The sequence below is a fragment of the Callionymus lyra genome, chromosome 10, assembly GCF_982586985.1.
Source record: "Callionymus lyra chromosome 10, fCalLyr1.hap1.1, whole genome shotgun sequence".
NCBI classification, from domain to species: Eukaryota; Metazoa; Chordata; class Actinopteri; order Syngnathiformes; family Callionymidae; genus Callionymus; species Callionymus lyra.
The window spans coordinates 19,674,340-19,691,314 of NC_141827.1; the positions used below are offsets into that span (position 1 = coordinate 19,674,340).

The 16,975-nt window shown below is 40.1% G+C and overlaps 3 protein-coding genes across 3 annotated transcripts in view; 1 reads left to right on the forward strand and 2 right to left on the reverse strand.

Moving 5' to 3' along the window:
• The window catches only part of rhobtb3 (Rho related BTB domain containing 3), a 29,937-nt gene extending 23,493 nt beyond the window's left edge, over positions 1-6,444 (reverse strand). Inside the window, exons 1-3 of the mRNA XM_087801064.1 lie at positions 6,031-6,444; positions 5,656-5,890; positions 2,075-2,267 (exon numbers count right to left, since the gene is read on the reverse strand). Of these exons, the coding sequence (XP_087657190.1) occupies positions 2,075-2,267; positions 5,656-5,890; positions 6,031-6,032 (430 nt within the window). The 5' untranslated portion in view covers positions 6,033-6,444. The remainder of the gene's footprint in view (positions 1-2,074; positions 2,268-5,655; positions 5,891-6,030) is intronic.
• A 2,547-nt stretch (positions 6,445-8,991) lies between these two features.
• rfesd (Rieske (Fe-S) domain containing) lies at positions 8,992-13,181 on the reverse strand. The gene is made up of 4 exons (XM_087800914.1): positions 13,115-13,181; positions 12,269-12,424; positions 9,634-9,668; positions 8,992-9,540 (listed from the first exon to the last, which is right to left on the reverse strand). The coding sequence occupies exons 2-4, from the start codon at positions 12,411-12,413 to the stop codon at positions 9,250-9,252; spliced, it is 471 nt and encodes a 156-aa protein (XP_087657040.1). The 5' UTR covers positions 12,414-12,424; positions 13,115-13,181; the 3' UTR covers positions 8,992-9,249.
• A 1,845-nt stretch (positions 13,182-15,026) lies between these two features.
• nudt2 (nudix (nucleoside diphosphate linked moiety X)-type motif 2) lies at positions 15,027-16,609 on the forward strand. Its single transcript, XM_087800885.1, has 3 exons — positions 15,027-15,079; positions 15,144-15,274; positions 16,058-16,609. Exons 2-3 carry the CDS (start codon positions 15,148-15,150, stop codon positions 16,378-16,380), a joined length of 450 nt encoding a protein of 149 aa, XP_087657011.1. The 5' UTR covers positions 15,027-15,079; positions 15,144-15,147; the 3' UTR covers positions 16,381-16,609.
• The last annotated feature ends 366 nt before the right edge of the window (positions 16,610-16,975 follow it).

Below are 16,975 nucleotides of genomic sequence, written 5' to 3' on the forward strand. Positions count from 1 at the left end.
AAGAAGCAAGTAGAACTCATTCATTGATAGTAAGAAAATCTATCCAGACACAGTGTTTGCTGAGCTAAAGTTGACTTCTGTGGTTTCCTAAGGATCTGCAGCAGCATGAGCAAGAGGACGTAGACTGTGTGCACAGAGACTAGAGAGACAGAAGCTCACAGAAAATGAGAGAGATTAGCTCGGAGCAGACGAGGAAAAATAGGCTCTGAGTGCCGAGAGGTAAAGCCAAGACAAGAGCCATGTGATAAATCATCCTGCTAATAACCTTTAGGCATGAATCACGTTTGTGTGAGTGTCTGACAGATGATTTAGTTGTGTATTAAGGGGTAATGAAGGATGTGTTCATGTGCCGTCAGAGGATTCATCCGGGTGTTCATGTGCTCGATGGCGGTATGCAAATGCTCGGCACAGCTGCCGACAGCTTTGGGTGTTGTGAGCGGATCGGCAGGAGCGCCTTGAAGCCACGAGGGGAAACAAAGAAGCTTCTCACGTAAACAAACCCAAGCTCTGGGTAACAGCGACCCTCTTGTCTGCTCGTCCTCGCGGCAGTCATGAGCAGCTCTCTGATCGCTCCTCCGACGGTGAGTCAAGGAGCTAAAAATACACAAGTTTGACGGGCTTGTTTATGGGATGAAGAAGGAACTGGGGTCAGTGTGTCAGCCTCCACGCTGATCAGCGAGTCCTAATGAGTCCGGCATCGTGTCACCTCGGTTAAGCACGCTTCAGGATTCTCGAGACGGAATAGATATTTATTCATGTCCTCTGGTCTCCGCCAGGCTTCAAACCTATGCTAAGATATTTGGGTGTCTCTGCTGAGCGCCCGAAGGCAGGAATAGAGCTGTAATTTAATCCTTGAAATGATGCCAATAGTAATAACTGACCGCTGCTTTGTGACAACTTACTCTAATGATGTTCCTTTTTTTTCTCTCTGTTTATTTCAGGCATTAATTAAGAACTCTTGTTTACCTCTTTTGAAAGATAACTAATGTCAAAAGCACTTCAGGCAGCGTTAAACCTTCCGTTTTCGCTTCCCCCAAACCGAGGCTTCGGTTCACACACAGAAAGGAGAAGAAGGGAATCTGAGCTCAAATCTGACAGCAAATCATTTGATAAAACTCACACTTAATAAGCAGCCCTTAGGGGTGAAGAATACTTCCCCAGGTGTAAAATTCAAGTATCCTAAGGTCTAAGGAGGGAATGCAAGATAGACGGACGGAATGATAAGAGTTATTAAGTGTCATTTGCCGGTACTGGAGAAAGATCTGAGCCAAAAGACAAAGCTCCTCATTATCTACATGATTTAACAAGTCACTACTCTTCTCAGTTTTGCTACTTTTCCAAATTGTAAGGAAGCCAGCGCCGAGACTCTTGATCCTGTCCCCATTATGGCGTTCGAGACAACTGGGTGGAGTCCTTTGGGCAGACCCAGAGCACACTACAAATACGATATCTCACAGATTATCTGGCAACATCTTATTAATCCCCAAGATGAGCTCGAGATGTCACGATTGACTCCCTGTCTACTCTTGCGTTGTTGCTCCGCTTCCTGCTCCTAAGTGATTCTTAAAGTTCCACTTATTCCTGGCGAGTTCTACAGCTTCATTTAATCACCATTTCTGGGTGCTAGATCATCACTTAAAGGGATTTTGTTTATTAGTATTTTTCTGCTTTTTGGGTTTCTTGTTTTTTCATTTTCTTCATTTACATTACATTTCTATGAGTTGTAAAGTGCAGACTCACAGTCTCTCTGATTCAGTCTAAGGATCATTAAGACAATATACTTTTAGTTTGGACCCTCTGGTATCTGGGACATGAATTGTTAATATATTCTTGATGGGGACTTTTTGAATGAATTACTATATAGTAGTGTAAAGGAGGAGGATTATTTGTGTGCCTCATCATCTTGAATCCTTGTTTCAACTTTTGACTGAATTGGGAAACATTTATTTGATTGTTTTGTGCCACTATAATGGAATGATAGTGTGTGAAACCAAGGACAAACCCAGGGAAAACACAAAGACCAAAACACATTGAACAAACATAGTCGTAAAAAGCTGTAAAAAGAGCTTCTCACCATTCAGTCGCGCTCCCACAGCCACTAGGATGACCGGCACACCCCAGTGCCTCAAGAGCGGGCGTAGCCTCGGCGCATAACCGTTCCTAACCTGCTGGAAGGCTATCTTATCTGTGACAGAGTATTTGATGACCAATATGTCCGCTTGTTCCAGAACCTTGCGTACGCTGGCCCAATCACTGTCGAGCAAGTCCTAGAAGAGATTGAAATGAAGAATTAATTTCCAATGACATTATTAAAAATAATTCGAACTCTTACAATTTTATGGGAGATCCCAGAACTTACATCTAGTGATGGTCTGATGAAACTTCATGAAGCAGTGTCATTGTTTTCAGAGTCCACTAGATGGCGTTCTCTGCACCTTTTTTATTATATTTTATTGTACCATTTTAACTGTTCTAATGAAACATCGCATCATTTTCAAACTGATGGCGCCACATACTGACCTCTTAACAGCATGACACTGTTTCATGAAGCTCCATCACTACTAACATCCTGTCTGATATAAGTCCCAAAATGCAATGCAACAGTCACAGGTCTGGGTAAAAGGAAGCTTCTCAGGCCATGAAAGTCCCTACACGGACTTCCGTCATCTCCCTCCATACATTAACTTTTCACTACTTATACCTTTAGCGGAGGTTGTAGGGGGGCTGAGGCTATCCTATGTACATTTATTATGTATATCAAACTCTCACATCTAAGTCTTTTAAATCAACACAAGAGTTGAGTTGACCAAGAAAAGAGAGATTTGAAGAAAAAGTTAATACTTCATACATTAACAAATGATAAACCTGTACAACTATATTAATTATTTTGTGATTGAGAACTCAGTCCTGAAGGAACCTTTTCTAGATTCACGGGAACCTCAATGACATTACAAGGACCCACACTGATCCTGGACCCTCTGCCACATGAGTTGGACTCACGGCCTGAGGAGGCATCTCAAGATATATTTTAATGTAATTATTTTGATATTTTAAAGTGCACCAATAAATACCATGAATGCGGTGTTCCAACTTTTCTGTTCAACAAGCTTCTTTCTAACTAGCTATAGACACGATGCAGGTTAAGACAGGAAAGCTGTTGTTAACCCTCGTGTTATCTCTGGGTCAAGGTGACCCGGTGGTCTGAAAACAAATCCTTTATAGGTATCCCATGTGTTGCCTCTGGGTTAATGAGAAAATGTGCATCTTCTCATGTATTGAATAGTCAGCAGTTTACCACTGAAATTGTCTTTACAATAGTTCCATTTAAGCAAATTAAATATTTCTTACTGACTCTCTAACTAATATAAATTTCGGTCTGCACTAAAAGAGTAAACATAAATCCAGCTGGACACTCGGAGCGATGTAATTGTCATAATGTCTATTCATAATATCACCCCAGACTTGTACTGCACTGCAACAGTTCTGACAGTTAATCTTATAAGAGCCAAAACGTTCGTATACAATTTGTGTCCTTGTCTAAACCTGTTATTTTCAGATATTTCAATAAGAGCTACTCTTAAAAATCCTTAGGCAACCTGTATTTCTCAACTGACCTGCCTCACATGTTTGACCACAGATAACCCTTCCTCTGGCCTCCACCCTGATTATAAATACCTCGAAGGGGCTGTTGGGACTTTTACCAGAGCAGTGAGTGTTAGGAAAGAGTGGAGGGAATTTGAATAAAAATTGAAGATCCAAATTAAACTGACAATTCAGGAAGCGTGAATGTGTTGATGACAGCTTTATAAAAGGGCACTCAAAGTGCAGTTGCACAATCAGAAAAAAAATCTCCATAACTGTGTATTCTGTCAGGAACAAATGATCTTTTGTTTGTAATAATAGAGACGAGTCTGCAATCACTCATCTTAGAATGCAAAATGATGGTTTTGTTTGGCGTGAAGGTAACCAGTATTATATAAAAGTGTCTTGCAATGTTTAGCTGTGCATCCGAATAAGTGAAATAAAGTTGACATGAGGCCTCAAAGCGACTTCACTTCCCTCCTTATGTTCTTTTTAACCCTAAAAATACATAACCACTGAAGTGTGACATCATGTTTCCGGAGGGGGAGCGAGACAAAGATGGCGCTGGAAAACAAGTCTGGAGCACCGGTTGTTTATTGAGTTAAAAAGTTGTTGTTTTTTCTCTAATTACGGGGCTTTTTGGCTTTTGTTGTTTTAAATGATGTCAGTGTGAGTCTCACCAATTTTCGTCAAAAACTCTTTCTTTTAGTCACAGAGAGCAGGATACATCACTCATACCATTGCAGCAGTTGAGGTCTCAGGCAGGCCAGTTTCCAAATAATTTGATATGATTTATTTGCTTTTTTTGTTTGTCAGATAGGGTTTTATTCAGCTTAACCTTGCCACACCATAACAAACAATAGAAAGGTAAAGTATTCATTTTTGGTTTCAACTGCCGTATAAAGAGACATTTTGACTAAAGAGAATACTTGCTAGCTTAGCTTGTAAATAACAGAACTAGCTGATGTTATATTTACCACAATGCAACACTTTGCACAACACAGTCTTCTCGTTCAGCATAAATAAGAAGGAGCTGTCTCACCTGCACTTAATACAAAGCTCTGTAAGTGTCTTTTCTGTCTTCAGGAAGCTAATGACAAATCCTTACAGATATCATGGCACAAACTACAGAACTCTGCAGCGAGAATTCTGACCTGCTCTAGTAGAAGAACTCACATTTCTCCGATCCTTAACACTCTTCACTGGCTGCCAGTTTCTTTCAGGATCAAGTTTAAAATTCTGGTTCTTACTTTCAGATCTATTCATGGTCAGGCTTCTCCTTACATCAGTGATCTGATCCAGCCTTACACCCCAGCTCGGGCTCTTAGGTCTGTGGATCAGAATCTACTGATGGTTCCTGAACACGCTTCAGGAGACATTTTTTAAGTATTTGGAAGTTTTTCGTTTTTCGTTAAGCAGCTTAAGCAGGGGGGCTCAGACTTTTCCTACCCTAGCTACATCGTCCAGCTCTTTCCGGGGAACCCCAAGACATTCCCTGACCAGCCCGGCGACATAGTCTTTCGTCATTAACAAATCATTTTCATATGCACTGAACACCTCACCAGGCAGGCGTCCTGGTGCTCAAGCCACCTCAACTGATTCCTCTACACTCAGATGTGTAACCCAAACATTAAATGCAAATTGAATTACAATAAATAAATGAATGGACTATTTGGGAAACACAAGTATCTTTTTTCAAGGACCCCCCCCCCCAAAAAAAACAAAAAAACAACCCAATATATTTTATTTAATATTAAAATAATAATTAAATTAGATTATATATCATATTTTACATGAGGACAATAACAATATTATTTTGACTTGATACACCTGTACACTAGTAGATGATGGGGGTCCTGAGACAACTTCATTGCCCAGTTTAAATTCTGTAAAACTACATTAAAAGAACACAGTTGAACACAGTTTCGTATTTATCAATTGATGACTTGTTGAAAGGACTGGAAATTGAGTCCATGTGTTTGTTATTGGGGGGCAACTCTCTAACACCTGGGTCACAATAAAAAAAACAACCATATTTTACAGATCCTAGTCTTAGAAAAAAAAAACCCTCACCCAGCTGGGACAGTCTCTGACCACCACCGTGACGTCCCCGAACACCCGGGAGGTGTACTCCATGAAGGCCGGGTTGTGGAGGCTGCTCTCCAGGTCGCACGGTCCCACCACCGCTCCGTGGCCCAGGTAGCTCCACAGCAGGCCGCCCTGCAGCTGCCCCTGACCGATGAGCTCATCCCCGGCACCGACCCCTCCACCGGGGCACTCGCTGCCCAGAGCCACGATGTGAATGGACCTGCAGGAGGAACCACAACAGTTGGTTTGGATGGAAGGTTGAAGATCATGAGCATCACGGAGGCATCACTGGGTTCATGGGATCATGACTGAAGAAATAAAAATCGAGGGGAAAATTGATGAAAAATAAAATGAACTTACATTGTGCTCAGTGATGCCTTCACGGTGCGTTTCTTCTTCTTCTTCTTCTTCTTCTTCTCAGTCAGACTCGTCTTTACCGCAATGAGCCTCGGCTCCTCGGCTCCTCTCCGCCGCTAACGGTCCGTCTCATCCGCCGCCGGTCCCCGCGGAGCTCCTGGTGCAGCGTCTGCTCGTGGGGTTCCTCTCGCATCGTCCCGGTTCCTTATTCATTCATGAGCATCCCACCGCGGATCCGACCCGACCGCAGGAGCAGGCGACCCGGAACCAGCGCTGGGCGACACACCAGTGCGTCCATGAGCGGGCGCTAAAGAATGCGCTAAAAAAGACGAACAAGTTGTCAGGCGAGGAAAAAAAAACAAATTAATGGGGAGGAGGGAGTGAAGGAAGAAGAGAGGAGGAGGAGGAGGAGGAGGAGGAGGAGGAGAGGGCAGCAGCTCGCTTCAATGTGTTGTGACCAAAGTTATTGAGGGAGAGCGAGAGAGAGAGAGGAGAGAGAGGAGAGAGGAGAGAGAGGGAGAGAGAGAGAGAGAGGGAGAGCGAGAGAGAGAGAGAGAGGAGAGAGAGAGAGAGAGGGGTGAGAGAGAGACAGAGAGAGAGAGAGTCAGAGAGAGAGAGGGTGAGAGAGAGACAGAGAGAGAGATAGTCAGAGAGGAGAGAGATGAGGGAGAGAGAGAGAGGGGGAGAGAGAGAGAGGGGGAGAGAGAGAGAGGGGGGAGAGAGAGAGGGAGAGCGAGAGAGAGAGAGAGAGAGAGAGAGGAGAGAGAGAGAGAGGAGAGAGAGAGAGCGAGAGAGGGGGGGAGAGAGAGAGAGGGGTAGAGAGAGAGAGAGGGGGGAGAGAGGGGGGGAGAGAGAGAAGGGGAGAGAGAGAGAGAGAGGGAGAGAGGTGAGACAGAGAAAGAGAGAGAGAGAGAGGGTGTTGAGAGAGAGAGGGAGAGAGGTGAGACAGAGAAAGAGAGAGAGACAGAGGGTGTTGAGAGAGAGAGAGAGAGAGCGAGAGGGGAGAGGGAGAGCAGGGGAAGGGAAAAGGTAGAGAGGAAAAAAGGGAGCGAAAGGTGAGTCGAGAAAGAGAGATAGGAGCGAGGTAAATTGACTGACCGAGGGAGTGAGAGATTACAAGAGTAAAAAAAAAATAGAGTGGGGGAAATGCGGGGTAAAAAGGAGATGAAGAAGGAGGTAGGAGCTTAGAAATATAAGGAAGGGAATAAGAGGACGAGGAAGGTTGGTAGGAGAGGTGAAAGAGAAGGCAAACAAAACGGGATGTCATTTACAGAGAAGAGGGAGGGAAGATGGACCAAACAGACCAAAAAGGATGAGAAAGTAGAAAGATGGTGGAGAGAAAGAGCGAGGGGTTGACGCAGAGCGAGGGAAGACAGGAGTGAGATAGAGAGAAAGGAAGATAAAGAGAGGTTAAAACAGAGGAGCAAGAGATTGAGACGATAAAGAGGGTGAGAGGGCAAAGACAATAGGATGGAGGGAATATAAATGAAAATAAAGGGAGGGAATTAAGTGTAGAAGATAAGGAGTTGGGGAAGGAAGAAGGAGAGAGAGTGATACCTCAGGAGAAAAGTGAAATGGATGTAAATAGGACGAGTGGAAGAGGAGGAATTAAAAACAAGAGAGAAGATGGAAAGAAGCCGATTAGATAGCGAAAGAATAACAGGACAGAAAAGAGGGATAAAACAGAAATGATGATGAAAATATGATTGATGGATGGAAAGAAGGAGTTATCGATGAACTTTTAAAACATTCTTTGAAGAATAAATTCCAGCACTGGTTGGACTGGGATCAGAACTTCCCAGGAAGTGGCTGCACGAGGAGGAGATGTTTAATGGTCCAGCGACCCTCCATCTCTGACTCACAAAGACTCACATGGATGAGCGCCCAGGACCGAGGGGCACGAGGGCACTGTGCCACCACAGGAGGGTGGATCTGGATCCCACTCCCTCCCCCACTCGCCTCTTTAGCCTGACTAACGGTCCTCCGCTTGACCCCCCACGAGAAGGTCCTGCAGCACGAGATGGGATCGCCTCCCCTAAGTGACTACATCATCATAATTTAATAAATAATGTGCAGTGATTTACACCAGGGCTCGCCCCCCTCCCCCCCCCTCCTCTATCTCTCCCCCCTGACCCCGGTCCTCATGCCTCACTAGTATTCCGGGGTCACCCGGGATGATGTCACTCCCAGCAGGAACAGGAGTCTCTGGTCCGTCTCTCTGTGGCGTCCATTGTGGCGTCTTACACAACAGATGATTAATCCGCCGCTTAATGGAGTTTCTAATGAGGACGTTCAACACGATAAAGCTTTGGTATTTTGATCAAAGTGAAAACAATTTTTTTTTATTATTTTGATCGTCTCATTTTTTTGTTAATAAATTCATTTATTTGTTTTTTTTAATTTTGCCGGTTTATCCCCTGGTTTCGATTGAGATTGGATATTTATTTTTATTATAATTTTTAAATTTTTCCAAATTTTAAGTCATAAAAAATTCACAAATTATGAAAAAGATTTGAATTTATTCTTCCTAGCTGTATTTTTTTTTAAATTATTTTACCCTTCAAAGGTAGTCCTGTATATAGTACTTAGATACACCCATTTCTATACAAAAACATACACAACTCAACACAAATACACATCTGACAGATAACATGCAAACACAAATATACACAAATACTAAAAACTAACAGATACACTGTACACACACACAAACATATACACACAGTCACAAATATACTCACACACTAAAACAAACAAACATATATCTATATATATATATGAATAAAATAAATATTAAATTTAATATATCCATATACAGTATATGTATATTAAACACACAGTCCCCACACTTGTATTCCAGTCAACCTTTACAGCATGTTCCTTCTGTTTTGTCTCTTTTGTGCGACGATGAAAACACAACGACACACTTCAGAAACGCTTCTGCATGCATAGTTATTAGTTGGTTTATGGATTTGTATAATTCATTGTGTCATTGATTCACACACAGCATGCATTAAACATGAGCGGCGTTAACATGCAGTGCAGACGCTCAACAGCGTCCCTTCAAGAATCTCATTCTTTGTTTCATCGATGCTGATGATCGTCGATCATTAAAACCAGTGGGATTCATTATCGAGTCATTACTATGGGATGGAGAAGGTTAACGCTTTATAAGGCGTCACAGGAACACAAGTTCATTCTTCACTATGATGAATACATGAATCATTTTTTTTCCTTTTCAGAAGCTTCTTCTCTGGCTCTCCTCTCCTCCTTCCCCTTCTCGCCCTGAAAGTAGTCGGACTCGATAAAGCCCGGCTCCTCCGAGAGTTTGACGTAAACGTCGCCGTTCGTTTCCACGACCCGGTGGGTTCGCTGCTTCACGCCCTTGGAGTACCATCTGGGCTCCGGCTTGCTCTGCGTGTGGTCGGTGGCCTTGTACAAGCTCTCCCCCCCGGCCAGCGAGATCTTGAACTTGTGGTTGGGACAAACAATACACATCTTGCCGTCGAATTCCTGTGAACGTGATAGTTTTCAGGGCTCGCATTTGTATTCCTCGGAGCACCGGCGGCGTGCTCTATTGATGTCTCGGTCGTGTGTGAGTCTCACCTCGATGTCTCCGTTCTGCAGCTTCCCTGCAGCATCTGAGGGGAGAGAATCACAGTATTGCAACATAAGCACCTGAAAGATCTGCTGACGGAACGTTCATCTGCTTAATTCTTTTCAACTATGACACAAGAAGTCATGGAGCGCAAGTATGAGACCGTTTTAAACTAACGTGTTAAATAGATCGTGGACCTCTATTGTACTCATTAGTATGTGTCTGTTTGTACAAAACTCTTTTAATTATTACATCATAATGGACTCTCGTAACATCTCATTCGCCAAGATTTCAGACGGGGGAGGAACTTTATAAAGTTCAAAACATTGTCATGATGAGGGACTTAATGCATCGTGAAGAGAATTACTTCAACATTTGAAACATTTGATCGAGTCAGGAGAGTTGGGTTTTCAGATCAGTTGATCTTTAAGTAAATGGTCATGGTCATCCAAAGTCAGGCGCAGGAAGGCTAAGGAAGTTCTAACATGATATACAGATCAGCCCAATATGGGCCGAAATTAAATTCTCTTCCATTTTACAATTAGATGTTTGCTTTAAAACATTTGACTCCAAATCCATAGTCTTGTATTGAAGATGAAAACAATAGTGACATGTTTATGTGTGTCATGGTAAATCCAAATTATGAACATTTGTGTAATTTTCGCCATTTTTCTTAAACAGTTTTCTCTCAGACCGGATTTGTCATAAGACCAACTGTTTTTCTTTCAAGCTAAAGATTCTCCTTAAGATAAGTTAAGTTACTCAAGTACTTAGGTTGTTAACGATTTTGGCTGGTAGGTTAAAATAAACTTTATTTACAGAAAATTAACATTTATGTTTCAGCTGCATGATAATGAAAATATGATTGAAAAATGATTGATAAAAGGGTTTGATATGTTCACAAAGTTCAGTTTAGTTAAGCACTTTTAGTCAAGTACAAACGCTCAAAGGGCACTTGTACTTTTACCATAGTAGAAGTTAATTTATACTTTTACTCACAGTACTTCTGTTGGCAGTAAACTTGATCATTCTATTAAATGTAACTTGTGGTTTCAACATAAAAAAAAGATGACGTAAAGAGCTGCTTAAAATTATGGGACTTGATTAAATGAGATTCTTTTGACCCTCGTCTTGGTTTGGTTGATACATAATTCTATTGTAGTTTGAAACAATACAACTGTTGAACTGTGTATAGCAGTTGGTGGAAAATTAGTAATATACTGTATTTTACTTTGATAAAAATGTTTCTGACTTGTTTATTTTTGGGCTTTTAACCATCAGAATATGTTTTAGCAAAGCACTAGGTGGAAAAACAAAAAACAAAACGTGAAAACATGACATGAGTGGACATTGCTAGCGGGGATTACATTTGTGGTGCAAGTATGTCGACACATTGACCCTCAAAGGATTAAAACAATCCTAAAAATTAAATGATCAAACATGAAATTCAAAATAATATATATTCTTACTGGATCTATTTGGTTTTGAGTATGTGTAAGTGTATGGAATGCAAATGTGAAACTTGTTTTTCCGTAAATTGCCTTTAGAGGGACTTAATAGTACGGTTCGATTTTGGATATACCTTTTGACATGTCAAGAAAGGTCCCATCTTTGCCTCATTTCCTCACCTAAGTTTCATTCCAACATTTAAAGTCACAGAGAGAATTGTCTGGTAACGTTAAGAGTTTGATTCCTACTGAGGCTCCTGTCAAGGGATGATGATGACAAGCTTGCAAGGTTGAGTCTTTCGTCGTGACTTGTAAAACACTTTCAAAGTTTCTCTGTCTTTAGGAAGCTCGTACTGAAGATAAGTCAGGGAATTGGATCATGAGGTCGCCATCCAATCCCAGGAGGAGTCGTCAAAAGTCTTGGGCAAGTTGTCTAAGGTGACCGTTCAAATGTCTTCAGCGCACACAATGAAAAATAAAACAAGTTAATTGATATTTAAAATTTGATTCAATGTTTTCACATTTAGATCAGGTCCTTGAACGGTGCTCACTGTATAATTCTCTCAATAAAACAAAACGATATATAAATCAATAGAATCTAGATTTATAGTAGGACTGAAAGCTTCCAAAAAAGGAACTTACAAGGCTATTACATTTAAAAAAGGAAGCTATTTAGGGGATGTTTTATACATGGTTTCTCAAATAAGGTGTCAGATATAAAAGATATTATATGGTTATATGAAAGCCCCCACTTTTACCTATGTCCACCGATGGTCAAGTATAATCAATTTTCATTTAACTTTTTTTCACGTAGACATAAGCTCGACATCCGAGGGTGAAGACTGCTTTTAATCCCACACCCACCTGAATACCTTTATTGTCGAGTCAGCATTTGTATGTATCTAATTGAATTGGACGTAGATTTTAAAGTGTATTTTTATTTTTTAAGTTGAGACGATATATTGACTTTCTTTATTTTAATGTATAATAATATGCTTGAATAACAAATGTACACAATTATTTTTAGGTACAAGAAATACTCATAAAAAGGAAAAATAATAGGATCTTCTATAAGTCTTGATTAACTCTTTGAAAAAATGAATTTATACATTTTTTATTTTGTTTTACTTCATGAAGGGCCACTTTTGTGTGTATTAAACATCATCTCTTGAACACACAGCTGAGCTTTACTCACGATAGCAGTACGAGTCCATGGCGTAGAACTCTCCCTGGTGGTAGATGACAAGCACATCTCTACCATTGACTTCTTTAAAAACACGCTTCGCTTCAATCACGTCGTCCCTCTTCCCGACAAAACACAAACCCTCCATTTCTGCCATCGCCCCGGAATCTGAGGAGCAGAAAACGTCATGTTCTTTAAAACACCAATATTCGCGACACATTCAGCTCACGCAAGATTTTGTTCACCCTACTTGCCAACTTTAGCTTCACATTAGTGTGTACTCTTTCGACAGTGGGATCATATTGTTGCCATTTGCCATCACAGTTGTCAGATTAAATTAAGTCTTGATCACCCTCGGGGGGTGGGGGGGGGGATTGTGACTTAAGGAAGTAAACGATGCTATGACTCGGGGCTCATCGGAATGTTGTGGAAACACACACACGCTGACCAAAAGTCTGGAGAGCTGATTAGATGAACAGGCCCGTCAATCATCCTGCACATTTGAAGACACGTGTGAGCATGAAAAAATGACAAGAGGCGTTCAACGTCTGTGTCGGAAGACTCCAAAAATATCTTTTTCTGCAGTGGCCCTGACCTCCGCGTGATTCACGTAAAGGCAGAGAGGAATAATGAGCACTTAGTGACGCCTGAGCGAGCCCCAAGAACAGTGGTTAGCAGAGAACGTCACATGTCAGGAACAGCCAGTTTACTCCTGGTGTACATTCACAGAAAATATTGATTTATTTTCAGAAAATAGCAGACGTGTCTCTGTAACCCCCAAACAAAAAAGCTTTTTCAAACATATATTTATAGTCGTCTTGCAAATAGGAAGAGAGAAGAGTCTATTTTTGGTTTTACCTTGAGATTCAGCTACAGCGTTTTCTTTGTCCAGCCAAAACTCTACTGCTGGTGAAAAAAAAAAGAAAGGGTGATGTGGGAAGGAAGCCTGGTATCTATCATCTTCAGCCACAGGCTGTGTTCACAACTGGCCCTTTCTACGCACGGTGCACCTCTTATCTGTGTTACACACAACACACACAAGATATTACTCACAAGAACTGTACTAATCGGTACCTCGAGCACTGGGCTTGAATCTTAAATGGTAAAAACTTATTAATCAGTTGAACAGTTTGAACACATCTCTGAATTCATTCATGCACTTAGATGGTTAGATTTTATTACATGATTACACCAAATATTGTCATTTTTTACAGACTGATGGTCAAAACTCACTCAGATGATGATTCTTCTTATTAATCTTATCTTCTGTATTTTTTAACAGATAACTAAAGAAAATAAAAAATGACGAGAGGTTCCAACACTTTGGATTTTCTATACTGTTTCTGGTTAAATAAAACAACAAAGTATATCTGTGGGGGTTATTATTGTTTTTCATAAGTACGTGAATAGGTTCTACAAATATGTACCTGTATCTTTTCCCTGAATACGCAAATGCATAACTAGATGCATAATGCAAATGTGGTGTGCAGTCAATACAGGTAGAATTCACAAAACTTTAATTTTACCATATTTTGTTTTGTTACAGACAAATTGGCAAATGTATTAAATGTGTATCTTTTCTCATCAATCTACACATAATATGACATAATTATACAGTGAAAAATGTTTCCCCATATTTCGATCATTTAAAAAAACACATGTACATAACTATTCACACTCTTAATAAGAACTTATCAATTAATACAGCCTTAAGCCTGTTTGGTAATGATGCCACAAGATTGGCACACTTATATTTGGGGTATTTCCCCCCTTTCATGTCTGCAGATCCTCTCAAGATCTCTAAGGTTAAGGTTCTTCCAGAGATGCAGTTCAAGGTTGTTCTCTTTATGGTTTTAACGGAGTTTAAAATGCAACCAGTTTCTTAAAATCTCATGGCAAATCCCAAACTCCCTTAAACGTTGTCGTTGCTAGGATGACGATGCTCTAGTCCAGGAGTCTTTAACTCCTGAAGTTGCTCCTACAGTTTAGAGGACACAGTGTGAGAAAAATATATATATAACTATTCATATCCATTTCATTTATTTTCATTCCGCTTTTACATTTTAATTAATTAATTGTTTTCTGGATAATAAACAGTTCATAGTTATTTGTTATAGAATCAAACAGATCTACACTATATTTAAGCTCCAAAAAAATATATAGATGCACTTTTTTCTCCAATGTCTAAATAAAAATATATTTTGCATAATTATTTTAATGTTACTATTTATCAGTCATTCTGATTTTGTGGCTCCATAAGTTTTAACGGCTTCTTACAGGATGAAGGTTCATCAATCTGACTCTGTATCAATCTGTCTGAGCCAAAAGACAAAAATCTTAATCTACTTTAATTTCTGTTCAACGGCCCTGCTCTCCCCGCTGATGACAAACTTTGGCTGTTGACTGGAAGAACAAGATAAGGACATTGGTATTCTCTTCAATGTGTCTGGATTTGTCCCTTCAGATAGGGTGAGGAGCTATGCCATCTGGCAGAGACTCAGATTAGAACTGCAGCTCCTCCACATCAACAGAAGTTGTTTATAATGCAAACCAAAACAGCATTTTTAGGAGAAAAAAAATACAGTATATATATTTTGATTGCTGTAGTGGTGTAGCGTGGAAAACAATACACTTTTAATTTAGACATATTTTAGTTGTAAATTGTAATTTTAAAATACATGTTTCGCTTATGATAAATAGATACACAAACACGGAACTATTTCCATCGGTCTCCGTCGCATATCGGACACATGATTGGGTGCACCGTGCTCTCAAAATCCCCACCGGTGTGCAACAAGCTTCTTCATTTAAATCTCCTTCTCGGTTCGTATATTTTATTAATGTATTTATTAAACTTCGTGACCTGAAATAAAGCTACTTCAAGCAGTAAGATGACGCTGCGCGCGTGTGGATTCATTGTGTTTCGTCGCCTCTTGAATCGTGTTTCTCCCCAAAACCACATCGAGTATCTGCTCCTGCAGACTTCATATGGAGAGCACCACTGGACGCCACCCAAAGGTTCGAATCCCACACCGTTCAGCTTTTTACCTTCTGACAATTTATTTGAACTTTTTTACATAGTAACATATTTTATTGTATTTAAAGGTTAAGGTTTAACAATGCTCTACAAATATTACGTACTTACTTACAATATAAGTCAGACTGTCAGAATATATAAGTTCCATTAAAACTTATTGTAATAAAAACTTACAAAAGTGTATTATTTATGTATGTTATAATGTATAGTCAATAGTAATGCATGCTTGTATAACTTCAGAACTTCCTGTTTCACAATCATCCTCATTGACTAAGTATATTTTCTCTTTCAGCAGACAAAGTCCCGATATTATATTAATGTTTTACCCACTTTATTTAGTGTTTAAATAACAATATCAGTCCAATACCTATTCTTGTTTGTTGACTTCTCTCAGAACATAATTCCATTAAATGAATTCCCTCATTATTTAATTGCTAAATGTAAATGATGATATAATTATTATGACATATTGTTACTATTGTCATTATTATTATTATTATTATTATATAAGAATCACAGAGTCATATATAATAATTTTATATTTGAAATATGCCCCACAAACTTCTGTATCTTACATTCATTTTTATTGTCAATATCATAACTTAATAAATAATAAATCACTTTATTAACTGTGAGAAATTGTATTAGAGCATTTGTCAATAATGGATACAAGCACAAGTGGAATTAAATGCTTTATATTACATTCACAGAAGCTGTCAATTTTTAACTGATCCGTCATTTACATTTACCTTGTTCACCCTCAGGTCATGTGGACCCCGGAGAGGACGACCTCACAACAGCGCTGAGGGAAACCAAAGAAGAGGCGGGTCTCGGCGCTGAGCACCTGAAGGTGATTGACGGTTTCTTAAAGGAGCTTCGTTACGAGGTGAGAGGCAAACCCAAACTGGTTCTGTACTGGCTGGCTGAACTGAGCGACCCGGAGAAAGCTGTGACACTGTCTGACGAGCACCAGGACTTCCGGTGGTCCCAGCTGGAGGAGGCCTGCAGGCTGGCTCAGTACAAGGACCTGCAGGACACGCTGAGAGATGCACAGAGACACTTGGAGGAGGAGCCGAAAAATGCCTAAAACATCATTTGAAAATATTGCTTTTGAACTGACTTTTAATATCCATTAAATCAAGTGCTGGAGTAATTTGGTGGCCGACCATATAAGGTCTTGTATGCAAACAGAGGTGAAACTTTTTTGTCACATAGCATCAGCTCAAATGTTAACATGGTCACCTAACATAAATCATGAATGCAATTGAATATATGCTCGAAGATTTTCCGAAATAAAGTCCTTTCCGCCGAAGTTATGACATGTTACAGTCAAAGTTTTTCCCTTTGAATGAGTTTGTATCACCCAAGATGGGTTATAAACAATGCGAGCTCCCTCTAGTGGTCTTTATGAGAACCTTTTCATCAGTTGATGCACTTATTTTTAGTAGCTCAGGGATATATTAAAATACTTGCTCGGTAAAAGTGAAGCAAGATACCCTACAAATGTATTGGAAATACACTGAAAGTGAACAGATCGATCATAATGTTATAATACTTATACATTTAATGTTTAAAAAAAAAACTATGGGTTAACTGTATATGCAAAACAATTTTAACCATAAAAACACATGTTTAAAAAGTAGTAAACCGCTTTCAAAATATGAATATGAACCAGATAATCT